Below are 23,541 nucleotides of genomic sequence, written 5' to 3' on the forward strand. Positions count from 1 at the left end.
CTGAGAGGTCCCAGGAACTCGGGTCAGTGGAACTGTGCCACGCTGTGCCCACGCCAGACCCCCTCTCCTTTCAAAGTCCACGCATCGCCTTCCAGGAAGGGAACCCGGCAGATGTCTGGGAAGTCTTCTCCCTCCTCCATGGTGGGGAGGGGAAGGAAATGATACTGGCTTCATTTTGTCTCCACCCAAGTCTCCAGCACCATCCTCCACCCAGCGCCTTCGCAGGGTCCTCTACAGTGGACCTCGGGGACATGCCAGGCCTTGCATCAGACAGCAGTCCAGCCCTGGGAGAACAGGGAAAACTCCTGGAAAAACCAGGAGTCGTGCACATGAACACTGCCTTCAGGAATACGGGCAGACACATTATTTAGGTTGACATCATAATGAAAACAATGTACATCTCCCCATAACAGAGCACAGCAGTCATCAAAAATGATGTTTTTGAAAAACATTTGAAAGCATGAGGACATGCCCATGATATGTGAACAGGCAGCTTACAAAACATGATACATGCTGTGATCATTATTCCAATGTAGTGTGGTCCTAATGTGTGTGTGTGTGAGAGAGAGAGAGAGAGAGAAAGAGCGAGAGAGAAAGGAAGGAAAGAAATACATGGAGATGACAAAGCTTTCCTCTTTGCAGTCGAAAGACTATGGGTAATGTTTGTCTCTGCTTAAATTTCATTGTTTTTGCCACACATGCTGTGTCAGGGCTAACCCCTGGCTCTGTACTCAGGGATCACTCCTGGCAATGCCTGGGGGACCATATGTGAGACCAGGGATCAAACTGGGGTTGGAGTTGTGCAAGGCAAGCACTTTACCACTGTACTAGATCACTGGTCCTCTCCATTACAAAAAATAATAATAATTACTTCAGCATTAATGATTGAAAAAGCAAGTTTTAAATATTGAGCGAATGAAGTTTTTCTAGAGCATCCACCCAATAATTCCAATTCCCTTGGGGTTCAATAAATGACAATCAAATAAGGGAGAAGCAAGCTTTTTCATCAGTTCTAAGGGTTTTTGAAAACAGTGCCAAATGCCTGGCCCTGTGCTGAAGTCCCATCAGGACTGGGGTCTTCACAGCTCCTAGGAGGATGTCTCACTATTCCCCCTCCACAGATGAGTAAACCGAGGCTCCAAAGGTGAGTAAACCAAGGCTCCGAAGATTTGCATACATGTGTGATCCCAGTTCACCCTCTCAATAAATGACACAACAGGATTTGACCCCCAGTTCCTCCTGGTTCCCAGGCCCAAGCTCTTAAAGGCGAGGCCCCCCAGAGGGCCTGCTCACCCCTTCCCTCATGGACACACCCAGACCTCAGGGTCTCTCAAAGAGAATAGCCACAGAGGAGCTGGGGAGTCAGAGGCCTGGGGTTTGTGCCTTTCTGGCTGAGAGGCAGCTGCCCCCTCCAGTCTTCTGCTCTGGTTGATGAGTAAGAACCTCCAGCGCCAGGATATCACGCTGAGTGAAGTCCATCAGAAGGAAAGGGAAAGATCCAGAAACACAACGGGGGGCGGGGGGACCGAGGAAGTCGGAACCTGATTCACAAAACTGAATTGGGGGCACAAGGGTGTTGAAAAGGTTTACCCCAGCACTCAGGGGTCCCTGGGGGAGGGAGGTGGGTGCAGGGGGATGGCACTGGGATTATGCACACAGGAAACCATCATTATTGTAAATCACAGAACCTGGATCAGTAAAAAACTTTTTTTAAAGAATAAATATAATGGCCTGCTCTTTCAAGACTATTCTCTCTTGAACATGTATTTCTGCTTTTTTTCCAATCTGGAGAGGCCCATGTTCTCTCCCCTTATCTTTCTATGTAAACTTCATTCAACAGAAGTATTATGATTCACTAAAAAATAGTAAAATTAAAAGAAAAATTATTTTTGGGCTGGAGTTATAATACAGTGGGTAGGACACTTGCCTTTCATGCAGCCAACCAGGGTTCTATCCCCAGCATCCCCATATGATCCCCTGAGCACTGCCAGGAGTAATCCCTGAGTACAGAGCCAGGACTAACCCCTAAACACTGCTGGGTGTGGCCCTGAAAAAAAAGAAAAAGGAAAAAAAATTTTTTAAAGGCCCACCTTTAGGGGCTGGACCGATATACAGCAGGTAAGGCATTTGCCTTGCACGTGGCCAACCTGAGTTCAACCCCCGGTATCCCATATGGCCCCCTGAGCACCGCCAGGAATAATTCCTGAGTGCAGAGCCAGGAGTAACCCCTGAGCATCACTGGGTGTGATCCAAAAAGCAAAAAAAAATTTAAAAGCCCACCTCCAGTCTCCGCTGCAGGATAGTGGAGCGACCAGGGCAGTGGGAAGCCCAGAACTGGCCCCTCCGTGTCGCCCCTGGCCAGCCCCGAATGACAAGTCACCAAGATCCCAGGGCCAAGCCCACACTGAGATGTGCAGAGTCCAGCCAGAACCGCCTGCTGTCCACTGTCCCTGCTTGGCCTCAACCCAGTCATGAGCCCCAGCCTCCTGTCTCCACGTGCTTTCCATGAGGGACAACCAAGGCCAGTGCTGCTGAGCCTCTCAAGGTCACTCGGCTCTCTCCTCTTGCTCTGAGCCAGCCCCTGTGTGACTCCCCCACATCTGAGGCACCTCCAGCCCAGGCCACTCCAAGCTCACTCTACTGCGAGGGGCTACTCGTGCGGCAGGGTGACTCCTGGCATGTCACTCTGGAGTTCATGGAGCGCTGGCCTCAAACTAGTGCCTCCAGCAGCAAACAAAGCATGTGCAGGAGGCACTGAGCTATCTCCTGCCCCCCGACTCTTCTTGAATACTGTCCTGCTCCTCCGGGGTGGGGGTCGGGGGAGGGAAACTAGGGTTATTGGTGGTGAAAAATGGACACTGGGGGGCTGGAGCGATAGCACAGCGGGTAGCACAGTGGGTTTGCCTTGCACGCAGCCAACCCAGGTTCGATTCCCAGCATCCCCACATGGTCCCCCGAGCACCACCAGGAAGAATTCCTGAGTGCAGAGCCAGGAGTAAGCCCTGTGCATCGCCAGGTGTGACCCAAAAAGCAAAAAAAAAAAAAAATAGGACACTGGTGGAGGGATGGGTGTTGGATCATTGTAAGACTGAAACCTGATTATGAACAGCTCTGTACTGTGTATCTCATGGTGACTCAATTTAAAAAATTAAAATTAAAAAAGAAAATACCGTCCTACTCCAAAGTCATCCTCTCCTTGGCCAGCACCCAAAGTCCCCGCATTTCCCACCTCATCGTGCACCCCAAGAACCAAAAACAGCAACAGGAGTCTCAGCATGGGCCCTCCCGCAGGCCTGCGCCTGTCCTGGCCCTCAGCCTTGCTCTTCCTCCAAGACTTGCTCCCAATGACAGGGGGAAGGGGTGACCCTTGACGTCCATCCAGTGTTAGCCCTCAGCAGGAATTCTGGGTGGCAAAGGGCATAGACGAGTCTCGGGGTCAGGATGCCTCCACCCTGCCTTTCTGCTGTTGCCAGAGCAGCTCTCTGCATCGCCCCCACACACCACACCACACACACACACACACACACACACACACAGAGTCCTTCGCTCCCTTAGCCCAGACACAGGGAGCTTCATTGCTCCCGTCCCCAGCAGTTCTCCACCATCACCCACTGAACTGTCTTCCTTTGCTCCTGCCCAAATGCTCCTTTCCTTTGCTCCTGCCCAAATGCTCCCCCATCTATCCATCAGCACCTCCCCACCCCCTTCTCTACTTCCTCTGGCCTCACTGGCCAGCTCAGGTGCCTCCCTTAGACTCTGTGGCTCTAGGAAGTTATGATCATCCCTGGAGCTGTCAGTAATGGGGGTGGGGCCTCGATCGCTGTGGTAGGAGTCGGGTCAGGTCAGTAGCAGCCCATGTTTAGGGGCGAGTCCTTGTGCCTGTGAGACGGTGGGAAAGGTCCTGGGGAAGGGCTTCCCCTTCGTGGAAAGGCAGAACGTCAGGCTCCAGTCGGCTGCTCTGCCTGGAGGGGCAGCCGGGGGCGCCAGGGACTCACAGGAGGGGGCCTCCCATGTGACAGCCAATCCCCGTAGGAGCTGAGAGTCCTCCCCTCACCCTGTTACCAAGGAAGATAAGAAGCTCAAGGAGGAATTCCGGAAAGTCACATCCACGTAGGGTCATGGTACATGACTAGGAGGTCAGCCTGTAGGACATGGGGCCACAGGAACGAAACAAGTTCCATGGGAAAAAAGATGGAGAAACCTTCGTCAAAGGGATCCAGACACAAGACACGAGCCCATGACGGTACACCACGCCCAGAGGCATGGCTGCTCACCACAGCCAACACCAGAGGAAATGAGCCTCGAAGAGGGAGGGTTGCTGGCCTGTGTACATAGCCAGAAAATGGCTTCAAAGTCAGGATTTGAACTTGGACCCGGTGGGTTCCGCACCATCCCAGCCTTCTCCTCAGGCCACTCTCCTCACCTTAGGGGCCTCTTCACCTCTCCTTGCAGATTTCTGTCTCCATCCCAAACTGCCTGAGGGCAAGACTGGTATAGAATTCGTCTGTTCATTCATTCAACCAACCATCTCACTTATGGTTATGTCGAGGATACGGGTAGATCAGGGGCTTTACTCCATTCTGGGCCCCCCACCCCAATCCTCTTGGGACTGAGTCATGAGAATTTGAGCCCTAAACAGCTGCCTGCCCACAGGAGGGGAAGCATAAGTGGCTTAGAGGTCACTTCTAATGGCACTTGGGGCGTCAAGAGGTGCTGGGGATCAAGAGGTGCTTAACAGACTTCTGCCTGTTAAGCATGTGCTCTGGTCCACTGAGCCCTCTCTAGCTCTGGCCCTTCTTTAATAAGTCCTGGGATCTGAAAGATCTGGAAAATTCCTCTTCTTCATCTCATGGGTAGCTTCCAATTATTGGATCAGGCACTAAGCCAGTTGCATTATATATGCTATTTCATTGAGAGTCCATGAAAATATCATTCTAGAAGTTTCTATTTTTACCCACTTCTACAGATTTAGAAACTGAGGCTCCAAGAGGTTAAGTGATTTATCCAAGTCACAAAGCCAGTATGTGGCAAAGCTGGACAAATACTCAAATCAGGCCGTCTTCAGCCCATTGGGCCTCCCAAAGCAAAAATGGGGAGAAGTACTGACGAGAGAGCAAAGAAAAAAAAAATCAATCCTGCCTGTACTTGGGGTAATTTTCCCACTGTCACTGGCGATGAGTCATTGAAAACCGGAAATTCTGTCCCCTCCATCTTCCTGGGGGAACAAAGATCCCCAGAGGTCTTCCAAAGCTTCTGCAAAGACACCCCCCATCCCACCCCCCACCATCTCCCATCCTAGGCACAGATGCTCCACTGTATGCTGGAATTCCTGCTCCCAAAGGAAAATGCTGTGGCAGGTTATCTGGGGCAGATAGAATAGATAGCGGAGCCCCTCTGTGATGGGTGACAGTAATGGGCTGCGGCCACACCTCACAACTCCTACCTCTAAGTCTACCCGCTGCCCTGTCTGTGGGCACAGAGCACCCATCTCCAAGGAAAAGCTACCACTGGTTTCTTTGTGGTGGTTTTCTCTCAACCGTTTCCCCCAAGTGTGAGCGGATGGAGCTAGGTCAGACTGCTTCCCAGCCGGCTGGGAATTTTCAGACCCTCCAAAAGGTCCTGCTCTGTGCACAGGGAAGGGAAACTTGTGTCCTGAGGTAAAGCACAAAATCCAGCCTTTCGAAAGGGACAAAAATAAAATAGGGGGGAAAGACGATTAGAGGTGAGGAGAAAATGGGAGGTGGCGCTTTTGATGAAGAGGATCCAGGCGTCTCAGAATCACATTGAGAGCTCTGAAACCGAAGAGGCTGGTCTCAAGGAAAGGAAGCAGGGAGTTAAGCAGTCCACCCTCCAGCTGTCCACTGGCAAAAACACACACATAGGTTCACCAAGACATGTGTCCAGAGACACCCCGAATGTCCCTCTCCCCCAGGGACACAGGGTGTTGACAAGAAATGGCATGGTCACCATTGCCGAGTTCTCACATACAGAGAACCAAAAATGACCATGTGGGACAAGCACAGAGTGACACAGGGACCCCAACGGAGGATCATCAAATGTGACTTGGTTAAGTGCCTACAGCACATGGTACAGACACGCACTTTCCTGTCCCCCCACCTGCACACACAGCCCCCACACAGCTGTCTCCCCAGAGCCCAAGACACTTCCGGCATCTCAGCCCACCCCTGCCAGGTTTTGGAGGTCCAAACACACATTTGTGCTGTCACCAACACAGCATCACCCACTCACAAACTGTGACAGACACAAAGACTGTCCCACATAACCCGATGCAGACGGGGGTGCCAGCGGATCATCAAACGCTAGACGCGCGGGGATGCCAACACGATCCAATGTTATTTACACGCACAAACACACACGCGCGCGTTCGCGCACGCACACGCACGCACACGGCAGTGCTGGACTCCAGCGTCCCCTGCAGGAAGCGAGCTGGCCCGAGAAGTCCCGGGTCCGAGGGCGAGATTCCAGCCCCGCGGTTGCCTCGGGCATCCCCCGGTCCAGCCCCGCCGCGCACTCACCGGACAATGCCGAACATGACCAGCACGTTGCCCAGCAGCCCCACGGCACACACCGCCGAGTAGAGCGCGGTGATGGCGATGGCCAGGGCGAGGGACGAGGCGCTCCGTGCGCCCTGCGGCCCCGACGCATTGGAGCCGGCGCTGGGGAAGGCGCTGGGGAAGGCGTCCGACGCGTTGGCGAGGAGCGCGGGCTGCAGCGCGGCGTCGGTGGAGGGAAGCGGCTCCATGGCGGCCGCGCGCGGGGCACCGCGACCTCCCCGCCGTGCGCCCTGGGCGCGGAGAGCCGGTGCGAGAGCGCGGGCAGGGAAGGGGCCGCCGGCTCGACGCCGCCCGCTGCAGCGCGGGGGCTGCCCCGCTCCCTCTGCGCCTCGGCCGCCCTCCCCGGGCCGGTCCCCTCGGAGCCCGCCCGCCCTGCTCGCCCCGAGCGCTCTGAGCCCCGAGCCGCTGCGGGCTGCTCGGACGCGCCCGCCGCGCGCACCACGTGGCCCGGAGGCGGCCGCCAGTCTGCGCCCGCGGCTGGGGGCGGGCGCTGCACCACCCCGGAGCTGGGCCGAGGCTTCCCACCCCTTCCGAAGGGGTGCTCTTGTGGCTGATCACCTCCCCTGGAGATCACCTCTCTCCCCTCCGGCCGCTTTGGAGACCCAAGGCACTGGATGGGAATCCTGCCCTTCGTCCGTGCCTGCGCTAACGGGCAAAGTCACCTTGAGCAAGTCACTTAAGCGCTCTCCACTTCATTCCCCACCCCTGTGAAATGAAAATCACAGCACCTCCTCCGAGGGTTTGTGCGGGAAAATAAATAAAAGGCTGCGAGAACTTAGCTTAGTGCTGGGCAAGCCGTAAGTGCTCCATAAACAGTTGGTGGGATCCCTGGTTTCCTTGCACCGCATGCATTCCCTGGGCCGACGTTTGCGGGTGAATGCAAGCGCGAGGTACTGTGAGGGATCTGCTCGGGCACAAGAGCAGAGCCCGGGGCTTGCCGCGCGGCGCAGGAGACAGAGTCCCCGGAAAGCACCCGGAGAAACAGTACAGGAATAAGCGGGTTGGGTTTCGGTGGTAGTGGCGGTGGGTTTTGGGTTGTGTGTTTTGTTTTGGTTTGGTTTTTGCCACACCTTTCCATGCTCAGCGATCACCCCGGCTCTGCTCAGGAATTACTCCGGGTGGCGCCCGGGGGGGAATGGGACGCCTGAGCAGGAACCTGAGTGGGCCGCGTGAAAGCCCTAGCTGCTACACTAACTTTTCCCTTGCTCAATCGGCAAGCACCACATATGGGCTCCCGGGCACCGCCAGGGGTCACTCCTGAGCACCTCAGAGTGTGGCCTAATCGCCCAACTCCCTAAGGTGCCGGGAAAGAGAGCTAGGAGGAATACCCGGTTCCCCCTCTAGGAAGAAAGGAAAGTGGGGCTTTCCAGCTCCCCTGGGCCGGGCTCTGGGCAGGACAGATTCCCTCTTGAAATGATACTCCAAAGGAGATACGAAGTTTGGGAAGGAACTAACTTAACGTGTAAACCAGGAAAGAACATCCCAGATAAACCTCACATGATCAAAGGACGACTAGGAGGTGCAGGAGAAGAGAAAGTCGGGAAGCAGCAAGTAAGAAAAGACCCCATGGCCAGGAAACATCCTAAGAACCTCTCCAGCTACTATAGGAGCAGGAAGAATGGGGGTGCTTTCCCACACCCCCATCTAAACTGATCAGCCCACCACCAGCTTCCTTCTTGGCACACTTGTCCTTTGAAGAACATTCTGTCTAATAACCATTACTCTCATCTCATGTATGAATCAGCACTTTGGAGTAGAGTCTATCTCCATTTTACAGATGAGAAGACTAGTACTAAGCAGATGATCGAATCATGTAGTAATTATTTCTCCCTGAGTCTGCTTCCTTGGGATCCTTGCACCCAGTTGAGCACTGGGGTCCCAGTGAGTGCTTGGGAAATGCTTTTCAGATGAATTAAGCTTCTCAGGAGGAACAAAATGGGCTAGTTGGCATTGCGGAGTTCTAGGCTCTGACGATGCTCTGGACCACATCAGTGACTGGTCATTCTATAGTTTATCACCCGACTGTGTACAAGGCGCTGCTCCTCCCCAGGAAGAACCAAACTGGAGCATTGAGTTAACCCTTTTCTCCATTCTCTTTGCCCCGGCTGCACACTCTCCACCCGGGCTTCCCACTTGGCCACCCAACGACTCATTAGACAAGTGATTTCCTTCTGCAATCACATGGACTGCCAAAATTCTCCCCCACCTCCTTCCCAAAGGGTTTGGGAAATTGGGGGGGGGGTGGGTTTTGAGGTGCCAGGAAAGAAACTGGGACAAGAAGAAGGAAGACCACATCCTTACCTGTCTAACAAGATGAACTTTCCCACCACGGGGCATTAGCACACTATTTCTTCCTCTTGGGAAGCTCCTTCTGTGGATGGTCTCATTCAATCTTCCAGCAGCCTTCATAAAGTATGAGGGGGCTGGGGCACCCGCCCTCCCCCCTCCCCCCGTCTTGTCTTGTGTCTTCCCAAGAAGTACTTCATGGAGAACACAAAATAAAAAAAAACATTTGCTTTCAAAGTTGGCAGTGGCGGGGGGGGGGGGCGGAGGGGGGCCTGGAGCCATAGTACAGTGGGTAGGGTGTTTGCCTTACACGCGGCTGACCCGGGTTTAATTCTCAGCATCCCATAGAGTACCTCGAGCACCACCAGCAGGAATTCCTGAGTGCAGAGCCAGGAGTAACCCCTATGCATCGCCGGGTGTGACCCAAAAAGATGAAAAAATAGAAGTTAGAAGCAGGTAGGAGGTGGGATGATGAAGTGATGGTGTAGTTAGCTCGGCACTTGCTTTGGCCAACTTGAATTTCGTCTCCAGCACCACATATGGTCCATTAAGTCCCACCAGGAGTGATCCCTGAGCACAGAGCAAGAAGTAAGTAAGCACTGAGTAGTGTTGGGTGTAGGCCAAAGTAAAAAAAAAATGGCAGAATGAGGGCAGGAGAGATGATACAGAGGGTAAAGTGCTTGCCTTGTACACAGTTGACCCATATTAGATCCCAGGACCACACAAGGTCCCAAAAGAAAGAGAGAGAAAGGGGGAGAGAGAAAGGAGAGAGAAAGGGGGAGAAGGAAAGAGGGCAGGAAGGAAGGAAGGAAGGAAGGAAGGAAGGAAGGAAGGAAGGAAGGAAGGAAGGAAGGAAGGAAGGAAGGAAGGAAGGAAGGAAGGAAGGATTCAAAGGGAGGCAGGGAGGGAGGGGGAGGGAGGGAGGGAGGGAGGGGGAGGAAGGAAGGAAGGAAGGAAGGAAGGAAGGAAGGAAGGAAGGAAGGAAGGAAGGAAGGAAGGAAGGAAGGAAAGAAGGAAGGAAAGAAGGAAGGAAGGGGTCAGAGAGATAATATAGTGAGTAGGGGGTCTACCTTGCATTCAGCCAGCCCTGGTTCAGTCTCTGCCACCCCATATGGCTCCTGAGCATCATCAGGAGTGGTCCCCCCCAAAAAAATAATAAAATGAAAGGAAAGGTAGAGGAAAAGGAGGCGAGGCCTGTTAGGAAAGCAACAAAGACTCTCGCACGGGCAAGGAGTGGGGTACGAAGGGGAACACCTCTAATGACTTGGCTTAGTGTATTTTTTTTTTTGGTTTTAGACTTTCTTCCTTTCCTGTTCCTTTCCACTCTCCTCCCCAAATGTGGGAGGGAACCCCTGGGGCCTGAGGTCCTGACACATCTGGCCACAGTCAGCACGGGAAGTATAAAGCTGTCCTGCACCAGGTGTGATTCTGTGATCTGACGCACTGGAACGGTCACATGATGCTCTTGAGTGTGCTCAGTGCTCACCTAGGACTGACTGATGCTTCTCCCCAGGCTGGAACAAGGAGAGGCCTTGCTGGGGGACACAAAACTGACTGGAATTTCTCACCATAAACGTGGCTTTGCAACCAGTGATGGCGTGGATGTGGGGGAAAAGGGACGCTCCTTCACTGTTGGTGGGAATGCCGACTGGTCCAGCCTTTCTGGAAAACAATATGGACAGTCCTTCAAAAACTAGAAATTGAGCTTCCATATCACCCTGCAATACCACTTCTGGGAATATATCCCAAGGATGCAAAAAAGCACAGTAGAAATGACATCTGTACCTATATATTCATTGCAGCACTGTTCACAATAGCCAAAATATGGAAACAACCGAGTGCCCTAAAACAGATGACTGGTTAAAGAAACTTTGGTACATCTACACAATGGAATACTATGCAGCTGTTAGGAGAGATGAAATCATGAAATTTGCTTATAAATGGATAAACATGGAGAGTATCATGCTAAGTGAAATTAGTCAGAAAGAGAGGGACAGACATAGAGGGACTGCACTCATTTGTGGAGTATAGAATAACACCACATGAAGCTGACACCCAAGGATAGTAGATACAAGGGGCACGGGGATTGCCCCATAGCTGGAAGACTGCTTCATAAGTAGAGGGGAAAAGGCAGATGGAATAGAGAAGGGATCACTAAGAAAATGATGGCTGGAGGAACCAGTTGGGATGGGAGATGCATGCCAAACGTAGATAATGGACCAAACATGATGACCTCTCAGTGTCTGTGTTGCAAGCCATAATGCCCAAAAGTAGAGAGAGAGTCTGGGGAATATTGTCTGCCATAGAGGCAGGGGGAGGGTGGGAAAGGGGGCATATATCCAGGATATTGGTGGTGGGGAATGTGCACTGGTGGAGGGATGGGTGTTTGATCATTGTGAGATTGTAACCCAAACATGAAAGCTTGTAACTATCTCACAGTGATTCAATAAAATTTTAAAAATTAAAAAAAAATTTATTATTATTTTTTTTTATTTTAAAAGGCTGGAGCGGGGCCGGAGCGATAGCACAGCGGGTAGGGTGTTTGCCTTGCACGCGGCCAACCCGGGTTCGATCCCCGGCATCCCATATGGTTCCCCAAGCACCACCAGGAGTAATTCCTGAGTGCAAAGCCAGGACTAACCCCTGAGCATCGCTGGGTGTGACCCAAAAAGCAAAAAAAAAAAAAAAAAAGGCTGGAGTGATAGCACAGTGGTTGGGCTTTTGCCTTTCACGCGGCCGACCCGAGTTCGATTCCTCCGGCCCTCTCGGAGAGCCCGGCAAGCTACCGAGAGTATCAAGCCCTCGAGGCAGAGCCTGGCAAGCTACCCATGCGTATTGGATATGCCCAAAAAAAAGTAACAATAAGTCTCTCAATGAGAGACGTCACTGGTTGGTACCCACTCGAACAAATTGATGAGCAATGGGATGACAGTTTAAAAAAATAAAAAATAATTAAAAATAAACGTGGCTTTGTCGTTGCTCTCTCAGACATTTGATTTAAACACTAGGGAAACCTGCTACCTGCTTCACCCTTCCTGTCTTTTCTCCTGTCTCTGACCTTGCTCACACCATTAATTGCCCACCTACTCACAGCCCTATCTGCAGGGGCTACTCTGATAACTCCACGGCACAGCACCAGGGGGCTGGAGGGGAGGCAGCAGGCCTGGGTGATCCACCTGCCAGTCCTGCTCTCACCTATGCAGCCTCCCAGGACAAAAGACCAGAAAGTCACTCCCCAAATGGAACAGCCCATCAGTCCTGCCTCTGCGTGGCCAGCGGGGCGCCCGTGAGTCACTTGTAGAAGCTGGAGCCTCTCTTGATGGCACATAGGAAGGGCTCTTCGCGCCTGGGTTGCAGAACCTTCTGACGCTGCTTCAACCCTCTGCTCCAGAGAAAAGGAATAGAAACAAGGGTTATAATGGGTAGGGCGTATGCACTGCCAGGAGTGATCCCTGAGCACAGAGCAGGAGTAAGCCCTGAGCACCACTTAGTATGGCCCCAAACCAAAATAAATAAATCAAAACAGAGAATGACGAGAACTGCTGGGCCCACCCAGGGCATCAGAAGGTGTCAGCAGAGGAGAGGCGGGACTCACTGCAGGAACCAGCCGAGTGGAACTCCCCAGAGGAGCTATTAACAATTTAGTATGTGGGAATGAGGCTCCCACCTGCCAAAGAGACGGATCCAGTGGATGGAAAATACTGGGGCTGCCTCTCACTGAGCAGGCAGCTCTCCTGGGGTGCCTTCCAGTCTGGCTCCATCTGCAGGCTCTGGGGGCAGGGTGGGGAGGGGGGTGTTGGCATCCCTTTCCTTAACGAATAACCATAAAATAATAACCACTTGCATTTGCAAAGTACTTTTGATTTTTCCGAAGCACTCTTCCAACTGATGACTTCATCTTATCTTGACACCAGCTGATTACACGAGGAGGTCTGGTTTCATTATCTTCATTTTACTGCGAGGAAGACATTTGGAAAGATTGGGTGAGATTCCCTAAGGATACACAGCAAATCAGTGAGGAGAGAGAGAGAGAGAGAGAGAGAGAGAGAGAGAGAGAGAGAGAGAGAGAGAGAGAGAGAGAGAGCTGGTACCATTCATCTAGTTGTCCTAGCCAGACTTCTAAGTCATTCTTCATGCCTACATCTCTTCCTCCCTAGCCAAGCCCCCCACCTCTAAACATTCACAGGTTCTGCGGTTCATTCTTCCTAGATAAGCCAAGGATCCCGCCATTGTTATTTATTCTTTATTTATTTTTTCTATTCCCTTCCTAGTCAGATGCATCATCATCTCTGGCTGCCACTTACTGAAATAGAATCTAATGTGGTCTCCCTGCCCCCTGCCTTCAAGGGGCCACGTGACCACGGGCTGGCCCTGCTTTCCCTCTCCCTGGCTCATGGGTTTCCTTCACCCACTGTGTTCCAGCCAAAATAAACTTCGGCGATTCTCCAAATAACCTACTACTCTCACCCCAGGCTTAATCTAAGCTCTTAAAAGGGGAGCTTGTCAGTGATTCCACTTCTTGGCATCTATCTTCAAAACACAAAAACATCGATCAGAAAGACTGAGACACACCTGTGTGTCTTGCAGCACAATAGCCGGAATCTGGAAACCACCCAAACATCCAACAACCTCGAATGGATGAAGTTCTGGTATATATGCAGAATGGAATATCATGCAGCTGTGAGAAAAGATAAACTGCTGCAGTTTGCTGCAACATGGATGGAACCGGAGGCTTTCACGGTGAGCAAAGTCAGGGGGAGAAGAACAAAGGCCAGAAGATCTCAATCATCTGTGGAATCCAAAGAGAGGAAATAAGGGAATAGACAGTATCAAACAATGACAAGCCCTTGCCCTTGAATTACAAAATTTATTTTTGTAATAAATTTTAACTTTAAAGAAAAGTTAAAGAGAGGCTGGAGCTATAGTACGGTGGATAGGGCAAGTGACCCACCCAGATTCAAATCCTGGCACCACATATGGTCCCCTGAGCCCCACCAGGAGTGATCCCTGAGCACAGAACTGGGAGTTATCCCTAAGCACAGCTGGATGTGGCCAAAGAGTAAATTAATAAAACAAAACAAAGTAAAATAAAAACAGTGGGGGAAGGGAAATAAAGATTGGATCAGAGGAGACACAGGGACTGTGGTGTTGGGGTGCAGTAACTTTATAATCAAAACATAAACACTATTTAACCATGTTATATAAGTCATAATGAAAAAATTGTTTCAAGAGGGGATTTTGGTGGGCCTGGAGTAAGCCTTGTACTTAAAACCAAAAAGGGGGTGGGTGTCAGGGGAGTCTGGGCATCAGGCCGGTTGGATTTGAAATCCCAGCTGAAGTTCTTGTATGATTTTAAGCAAGTTTCTTTCTTTTGGGGAGGGGATTGGGACTACACTGAGCTATTCTCAGGGCTTACACCTGGCTCTGTGCTTAGGAATCTCTCCTGGCAGCAGTGCCAGGGATCAAACCCAGACAGGTAAGTGCCTTACCTGCAGTACTATTTTTCCCACCCAATATACCAATATATACTCTTCTCTGTCTCTGTCTCTCTCCTCTCTCTCCTCTCTCTCTCTCTCTCTCTCTCTCTCTCTCTCTCTCTCTCTCTCTCTCTCTCGTGATGCTGGGGGTCAAACCTTGGTCCTCATTTTGAAAGTTAAACGCTTTGTCACTGAGCTATATCCCCAGCTCCAAGTTTCCTGGTCTCTCTCACTGCCCACTGGCTGCACTCAGCATGTGTGAGCTGTGGCTGGGACAATGGTTGCTTTGTCTGGAACCTTCCCTCATAGGCTCCCCAGTTCCTTCACCACCAAGCTCACAAGCCAACTCTGTGACTCTGGATAAGTTTCTCAACTTGACTAAGTCTCAAATTCCTCATCCATTAAGAGGAAACTATGATAATACATATTTTATAGAATGAGGAAGAAGATAAACGAGGTGATGCAAAGACAGAGCTTCTTGTGGTCTCTGATACATCAGAAACATTCGATAAATCCTTGCCTTGGCTGTTACTATGACTGCAAGATCCAGGTTTGTGTCAACCTTTCTTACAGGGTAAAGCGATTCCAGCTTTAGACCAATCCATCCATGGATTAGACCAATTAGCCAGTGTTGACACCCACACTAGAGTGTTCTGGATCCTGTTAGAGTAGATTTGCGTGTCTGAGTCCAGGCTCTGCGTGTTTAGAGTAGAGGGTGATGAGCTGGAGAGAGTCCAGAGGGAAGCCTTTGCCTTGTGCACAGATGACTAAGTCTGATCCCTGAAGTATTTTATCTCATATGGCTCCCCGAGCACTGCCAGGAGTGACCTCAGAGCACAGGGCCAGGAGTCAGCCCTGAGCATAGTCAGGGGAGGCCCCCAAACAGAAGGAAAATCTTGGCTCCCTCTTTCCCTCTCTCTGCACTTCTTCCCTGTTGATTCCCTCCTGCTTCCCACCTGGCTTTGAACTTTCCCTCCCTCCACTAGACGCCCTAGAGCCACCCCCTGCCCGCTCTCCCCCTTCCTCCCTCAGCACTTCTCCTGGCACCGAAGCTGCCGGCTCTCCACGCTTGATGCTGAGGGGATTACAGAAGACTCCCAGGTTCCCTGTCAGGTGGGAACACCACAGGAACAGGCCCCTACACACTCTCTCCCAAGTACCTCCCAAGTATCAGGGCTGGAGTGATAGCACAGCAGGTAATGAGTTTGCCTTGCACACGGCCGACCAGGGTTCGATTCCCAGTATCCCATATGGTCCCCTGAGCACCACCAGGAGTAATTCCTGACTGCAGAGCCAGGAATAACCCCTGAGCATCGCTGAGTGTGACCCCCCCAAAAACAAAAGTACCTTCCTCCTCCCCCCCATCTACTCTGCCCCACCAAGACCGCCCAGAGAGGGAACTTCTGGGGAGTGGGGCTGAGAGCTGAAAGCCCAGCACTCAGAAAGTAGCCGCTGCCCTCAAAGGCATCTCTCCCTCAAGCTTTGGTGATGGGCTCTGCAGCCCGCCAGCATGAGGCCGGACTGAGGGGGTGAAACCAATCCAACTGAGGTACCCTAGGATTAGCTCTCTGTCACCGGGTACACAGAATTGTAGGGCTCCGGGAGAAGTTCTGTATTCCACTTCTCCTTTGGCTCACAGAAAAGTTTGCGGTGAAGGAACTCAGTTCCAAAGTCAGGACCAGAGCCTGTGTGTGAGGTGCGCCTGCCCTGTGTGCAGAGACCGGGGCCCAGGCACCCCCAAACAGGCAAACAAGACTGGACCCACATGCCTTGAATCCTGTAGCAGTGATCTCCAGCTCGGGCCGCATCACCCTGGAAGGAGCATTTCCTGTGGGCCCCACACATGGTCAGGCATCTTTAGGTTTTTAATCCCATGTGACCCACACCATGGGGCTTCCCCGGGGAGCCGGGGAATGACACTGTTTACAAGAGCCACTAGGGCCAGCTCAGTCTCCCCATGACCCAGGTTACAGTCCAGGGGCAGGACTAAAGTGGGTCTTTTGGTTCCAGAGACCATCCCTGCAGAGGCACCATGTCTCTGTGGGACTCTAGGGGACCCCCGCCTCACATCTCCCACACTGTGAGATGAGAAGCTGCTCTACAGAGCCCCAGAAGTCACCTGGGATGCGTTGGAAGGAATTTTGAGGAAAGACAGGCAGTTGGTGAGTTGTTCCCCCCAACCCCCAGGAAGGTGACACGGCAACTGCGGCAGCTCTGGGTTCCGAATTCACCCAGCTAGGCCAGACCATCCAACAGAGTAGCCTGACCTCTGCCCATCACCATGACAGGGAGAGAGCCGGCACCCCCAAGTGGAGAGAGCTGGACCACACGTGGAGAGAGCCAGCATGGTGGCTCAGGACAGGAGCCAGAGATGGGAGATGCAGGGATTCCGCTGGGGAAGAGGAAACGTGGGATCACAGCTCCGAAATAAGGCTCTGCAGTCAGGCTGGGATGGGGCTCATGTGGTACACCATGTGCCTTGCGAGCGTGAGGCCTCAGGTTTGATTCCTGGCTCCACACAGAACACTGCCGGGAGTCCCTCCCCTAAAACAAATTTAAGAGAAAAAGGGGCAAAGACTCCCTGTGATTAAAATCTGCAACATATTGGAGATCTTGGGTAAAACATGCATTCTCTCTCTTTTTCGTTTATTTATGGGCCACACCTCGCAATGTTCAGTGGTTGCTCCTGGCTCTGCACTCAGGAATTACGACTGGCAGCGCTGGGAGACCATAATATAGATGCTGGGGACCAAACCTGGGTCTGCCACATGCAAGGCAAGTACCTGCTGTACTATCACTCTGGCCCCAGAACATGTATTCTCTCTGAGCCTCAAGGCTTGTGCATTTGCACCAATAAATAGCTGTCATTATTATTCCTAATAACTAAATTCTGAAAGTTAGATAATGAACTTGCCTAGGAATCAGCAGCACCATACAAGTGCAAGCAACTATTTCTCAGTAAGAAACCGCACCGTCTCCTGGCTGTATAGACCCCTTATTGCAGATAAAAATGGAATTTTCCATATAATAGGCACGTTGGATACTATACTTGGAGAGAAGCACAAAGATGACTCCTACGTGAATTGTCACAGCCCGAGAAGGTGACACAGAAGCTCTAAGGGAGGCAGTGGTGTCATGGGAGAAGGTCATAGAGGAAGTTTTGAAGAGTTGAGAGACAGACAGACTGTCGGGGCAGGCTTTTTGGACACATAGCCTCGTGGTCTTTGGACTGTGGCTACTTCCACGAATGCCCCCTGAGCCAGTTACTTACTTTGTCTTCTCGAAGTGTGGCCTCTGTGAGAGCGTATAAAGGCAGTGCATGTTATGGGAAGTGGACAAAGGAGATTTAGTAGAAGAGAGCAGGGGGTCTAGGAAGCGAAGGCCAGTATGTAGACTGGCTCTAGGAAGGTTCTGGAACCAAGAATGAAATCTAGGGGTCTCCCTCTCTCTTTCCGACCTCTCCTTCATCCTCTCTGTAGACCAACCTTTGGTTTACCCCAGTCACAGTCTGACCATACTCAGCTCCGGGATTCTAAGGTTCAATGTGACCAACTGCCTTGGGTTGATTTGGGTTTGGGTTTGGGTTTGCTTTGGGGGCCACACCCAGTGGTGCTCAGGGCTTACTCCCAGCTCTGTGCTTAGAGGCCACTCCTGGCAGGCTCAGGAGATCATTTGGGTGCTGGGGAATCAAACCTGGGTTGGCCTTGTCCAAGCAAGCGCCTTACCGGTTGTATCATCACTCTGGCCCTTTCTATCCTGTTTTTGCGTCTCCTAGTTTTACCTTGGAAATTTCTCAGTCCTGGAATAACCTCATCAATTTCTCACTCTAGCAATAGCTGCATAAGACAAACTAAGTAAGGAAAATAGTACAGAGGTTAAGGCATTCATCTTGCATGCAGCTGACCCCAGTTTAATGCCTGGCACTGCATATTCTCCCCTAAGCACCACTAGCAGTGACTCCTGAGCAGAGCCACATGTAAGCCCTGAGCACTACTGAGTGTGACCCATCCCCCCAAAAGTTCAAGGCCCAGGAAGATGACTTGAAGAACTGGAGCCTGTGCTTTGCATGCAGGAGATCAGGGTTCAATTCCTGGGGCCATACAGTCCCCTGAGCACCTCTGAGAGTGGTTCTGAGCGCCATGCACGGAAGACGATCATATATCCCAACACTATCATGTATGGGCCCTCCCGTCAAAAAATTAATGCAAACAAATGTTCCAGTGCCCAATAGGAAATGTGGTTCAGTGATAGAGTACATACTTCACATGTGTGAGACCTTCACACATTTGATCCTTCATTGCAGTTCCAGTGCCAGAGGTTGTACTTAAGCCCCAACTCCAAGAATCAAAGGAAAACGTCTGACTGGGTCTGTGTAAGTCAGGTGACCCTCCTGGTCCAATCACCCACCATCACAGGATGGGATCATAGACCACAATCATGGCTGCCATGGCCAGAGCTGGAAAGACTTTCTTAATAAGAAGGGCGGGGGATATGATTGGTTCATGACCCAGGAGACCCCCAAAGGGTGTCAGCCATAGTTTCTGCCTGCTCCAGACTACTGACCTCTATCCAGGTTACAGGATTTTGTCCTTATGTCTGTATCCACAGAACCTAGCACATGCCTGAAAGTATACTGTAGCACTGTAGCACTGTCATCCTGTTGTTCATCAATTTGCTCAAGAGGGCACCAGTAACGTCTCCATTGGGAGACTTGTTACTGTTTTTTTGTTTTTTTCTTTTTGGGTCACACCTGGCAATGCACAGGGGTTACTCCTGTCTCTGCATTCAGGAATTCTACCTGGTGGTGCTCAGGGGACCATATGGGATGCTGGAAATCGAACCCAGGTCGGCCGTGTGCAAGGCAAACGCCCTACCTGCAGTGCTATTGCTCCAGCCCCTACTTGTTACTGTTTTTGGCATATCAAGTAGCCACGGGGAGCTTGCCAGGCTCTGCCATATGGGCAGGATGCACTTGGTAGCTTGCCGGGCTCTGAGAGAGAGAGAGAGAGAGAGAGAGAGAGAGAGAGAGAGAGAGAGCCTGACAAGCTGAAAGTATACAAGTTTTTTTTTTTCTTTTCTTTCCCCCAGTACACCAGACTTGCTCTTCCCTGGATTTTGTCACTGGATGTTCCCTCTGCCTAGAATGTTCTTCCCTGAGTCCCCACATAGCTAACGTCTCTCCTCAGCTATCAGCTCCCGTCTAAATTACATCTCTTCCCCACCTGGCTCTCTCTTTCACCTCTGCCTGTGTGTTGGCAACCTGTGATTACTTCCTGCTTTGCCTCCTAGCACTTCTCACTCCCTGAAATTATCCTGTTCATTGACTAGCTTGAGTTTTGTCTGTTTTCTCAATACTAGAATATGAGCTCCGGAAGGGCCAGGCCCCAGATCTTTTGTTTATCACTGTGTCCCCCATGTGAAGAGAGCACCTGGCCCCTTGTAGGTGTTCTCAAAAATCATGCAGAATGAATGGATAAATAAATAAGTGGATGAAATGTTGAAGAAAGGAGGGAGATGATATAGCCCAGCTGCAGGAACAGCACCAGGAGAACATAGAGAAGACAGCAAATGGCAGGATTTGTTCCAGGAATAAGAGGGAGCTTCATTTTGTTTTTGTTTTTGTTTTTTGCTTTTTGGGTCATACCCAGCAATGCTCAGGGGTTACTCCTGGCTTTGCACTCAGGAATTGCTCCTGGCAGTGCTTGGGGGACCTATGGGATGCCGGGGATCGAACCCGGGTCCGCCGCGTGCAAGGCAAACACCCTAACCGCTGTGCTATCGCTCCGGCGAGCTTCATTTTGGAAGGTCGAGATCAGAGGAAACAATTTGATGTACAGTTGGCAGGTTCGGGCCAGATCTCCACTCTGGTAGCTCCATACCAGAGTGCCTCATTCTTACCTGTGGGAGAAAGGTACGGGTAAAGTTCTTCCTTTTGACAAGGAACAAATTCTTTACTTGCTTCAGGTCATACAGTGAAATTTTCTAAGAGTAACTCAGAGCAGGAGTGAAAGGGACATACATGCATGCCCCCCTTCCCCCCCACACGGCATTTTTAAGGTTGGGTTTTCGGTTTTGTTACTTTTGTGCATTCACTTGGCTAGGCCATAGTGCCGAGATATATGGTTAAATATTATTATGGATATTTTTTGTAATGTGAATAACATGCAAATGGGTAAACTTTTTTGGGGGGGAGGGGTTGAGGTTTGGACCACACCCAGCAGTGATCAGGGCCTACTCACAGCTATGTGATCAGAGGTCACTCCTGGCAGTGATTGGGGGACCTTATGTGGTGCCAGGAATTGAACCAGGGCTGGTCGCAGGTAAGGCAAATACCTTACCCACTTACTCTCTCTCTAGTTCCAAATGGCTGAACTTTAAATAAGCAGATTGTCCTCCATAATGTAGACGGGTCTGATCCAGTCCGAGAAGACATGACTAGAACCAGGGATGGGTCTCCCTGCAGTGAGTCCCCCGCTTCGTAAGCTGACTTGAACCACAACATTAGCTTTTCCTGGGGTCTCAGGCCTCCCAGCCCACCCAACAGGTATGGGATGTGGCCTCCTCCCTAATCATGAGTCAGTTCCTTCAGATCCAGTTTCCCTCTCTAGATACATCCTGGGGAACTCTGACTGAACCACCCTCCCCAGGAGGTAACTCTGAGCACTGAATGCTGAGCAAGCTGGCTGGATTTGTAGACTGCTCTGGGTCTGTATCCTAGTCAGAATAGGAAGCAAGAAACATGAAGTAGGTCCCTAACCACAAATCACAGGTGTTGGCAGTGTGTAAACCCCCAGGACACAATTCTGACCGGGCCCTCCGGAGTCTGGGCCAAGCCACTTCTAAGCCAGGCTAAGGCTTGCATTCTTGGTTTCACTTCTGCCAAATGGAGAAAAGAATGTCTGCTCTGTAGACATGGAGAATGAGCTGGGCTTTTTTTTTTTTAAAAAAAAAACACATCTCACGGGATGGAGGGGACTGTCATCCTAACAGATGGCAGCAGGCTCCTGGGGGAGCAGACTGTCTCTCCCTAAGATGATATTTGGAGACACCACTTGAGGTGCGAAGTGAGAGCGTTGGGCCTCAAACCCGCCACCAGGAGTGACAGAAATGAATATGAACTGGGGTCCAGCTGCGTGGGAGGCAGGAAGGGGGAGAGGTTTTGTGACAGGGGAACGGGCCTTGTGACAGGGGGTCCAAAGAATTTGTTTTTTTCTTTGTGGGTTTTTTTTTCTTTTTTGGGTCACACCCGGTGATGCACAGGGGTTACTCCTAGCTCACGCACTCAGGAATTAACTCCTGGCAATGCTCAGGGGACCATATGAGATGCTGGGAATCGGACCCAGGTTGGCCGAGTGCAAGGCAAACACCCTACCCGCTGTGCTATCGCTCCAGCCCCTTCCTTGTGTTTTGAGGCCACACCCTGCAGAGTTCAGGCCTTGCTCCTGGCTCTGCACTCAGGAATTACTCTTGGCATTCCTCAGGGGACCAGATGGGGTGCCTCAGATCAAACCTGGGTCGGCTGCATGCAAGGCAAACACACTACTCGCTGTACTATCTCTCCAGCCCCTCTCCCCAAGACTATTTTTTTTTTTTGCTTTTTGGGTAACACCCAGTGATGCACAGGGGTCAGTCCTGGCTACGCACTCAGGAATCACCTCTGGCAATGCTTCAGGGGACCATATGGGATGCTGGGAATCGAAGCCGGGTCAGCCGCGTGCAAGTCAAACGCCCTATCCGCTGTGCTATCGCTCCAGCCCCCTCCCAAGACTATTTTTAAACAGCATATAGTATTCCATTTTATTTTTTCTTGATAGAACACCAGCTTATGGCACTGTTTTAGGGTACAGGTTGCCTCTCATTAAGTCTCCACACTGAGCCCATCAGCGAAGTACCCGGCTCCTTCTCCCACAGTCCTTTGCGTCCTCCGTCCCTCTGCTACTTCAGTCCTGAAGAAAGAATCCTTGACTTGGCCAGAGAGATAGTACAGAGGATAAGGCACTTGCCGTGCATGTGGATGACCCTGGTTGAATCCCCAGCCCCACACAGTCCCTAAACACAGAGCTGGGAGTAGTCCCCCCAACATTTTTGGGTATGGCCCTATGCCCTAAGACCTAAAAGATAAAATGAAAGGACCACACTCCCCCAAAAAGGCAACAACAACAACAACAAAACCTTCTGTTTTGAAGAGGGAATTAAAATCTCCATGAGGCATTGAATAAAGGGTCTGAGTCATCTTATCTCAGCCTTAAGACCAGAGATAGCGCCAGGTGACCTGGTGGAGAGGGAATGAGAAAACCAGGTATGGGAAGCATGGCACCAAGATGCCAACAGGCTCTTTTTGGATGATGGGATGACAGATTGTGTGGGCTGTATATAATTTTGCTGACTCTAAGTAGTAATATATATATATACCCATATATATGTACATATATATATGTATATGTTTTTCAAAATAAGCAGGAAAAGAGCTCACAACGCGATTTTCTTTTTTAGACAGAAAAACATTCCCTGCTGCCAGTCGTGCCGAAGCGGCTGGAATGGGAGGATATGGGTTGGTGGGGGGAGGGCGGGAAGGAAGAAACTGAGGTTCCATCCCTCGTGCATCTGGAAACATGACTCATCTCGTTCTTCAGGCTCCCAAGAAAATGAAGAGAGACTCACACAGGCCAACCACTCCCTCTGTCTCTCACAGCGAGAGTGACAGGAACCCAGGAGTCCTATGCGGCTGGTGGTCCTGCCAGGCCCACCCTGCTGGACTCCTGCTGGCCCACAATCCTAGCTAGTCACCGAGGAGGGGATTCTTTTCCATTTCGTCCCACACCCCACTCCAGCCCCATTCCCACAATGGGTGCCAAAGATGCCTCCTTTCCTGCCGCCCCCTGTGCCTTCCTGAAGCCCCACAGCCTTTGTTGCCCCACAGGCCCAGGAGGAGAAGCTACAGGTCCCCTCCTGCCTCCCTCCTAGAGACCCCACCAGACCCCACCCACAAATGGGGGGGGTCACAAAACTCCTCCTCAGCTGCTTCCATAACCAATTGGCCAGGGAAAAATCTGCTTGCCAGGGGTATCTGGGGAGGAAGATGTTAAAAAGAAAATGTTCAGGGGCTGGAGTGATAGCACAGCGGGTAGGGCGTTTGCCTTGCACGCAGCCAACCTGGGTTCGATTCCCAGCATCCCATATGGTCCTCTGAGCACTGCCAGGGG

General features: G+C 51.4%; 1 protein-coding gene across 1 annotated transcript in view; it reads right to left on the bottom strand.

Moving 5' to 3' along the window:
* The window catches only part of OPRD1 (opioid receptor delta 1), a 36,771-nt gene extending 29,816 nt beyond the window's left edge, over positions 1 to 6,955 (bottom strand). Inside the window, exon 1 of the mRNA XM_004603524.2 lies at positions 6,537 to 6,955. Coding sequence (XP_004603581.1) covers positions 6,537 to 6,763 — 227 coding nt within the window. The 5' untranslated portion in view covers positions 6,764 to 6,955. The remainder of the gene's footprint in view (positions 1 to 6,536) is intronic.
* Between the last annotated feature and the right edge of the window lie 16,586 nt (positions 6,956 to 23,541).

This window comes from Sorex araneus, chromosome 5 (assembly GCF_027595985.1).
Source record: "Sorex araneus isolate mSorAra2 chromosome 5, mSorAra2.pri, whole genome shotgun sequence".
Taxonomy (NCBI): Eukaryota; Metazoa; Chordata; class Mammalia; order Eulipotyphla; family Soricidae; genus Sorex; species Sorex araneus.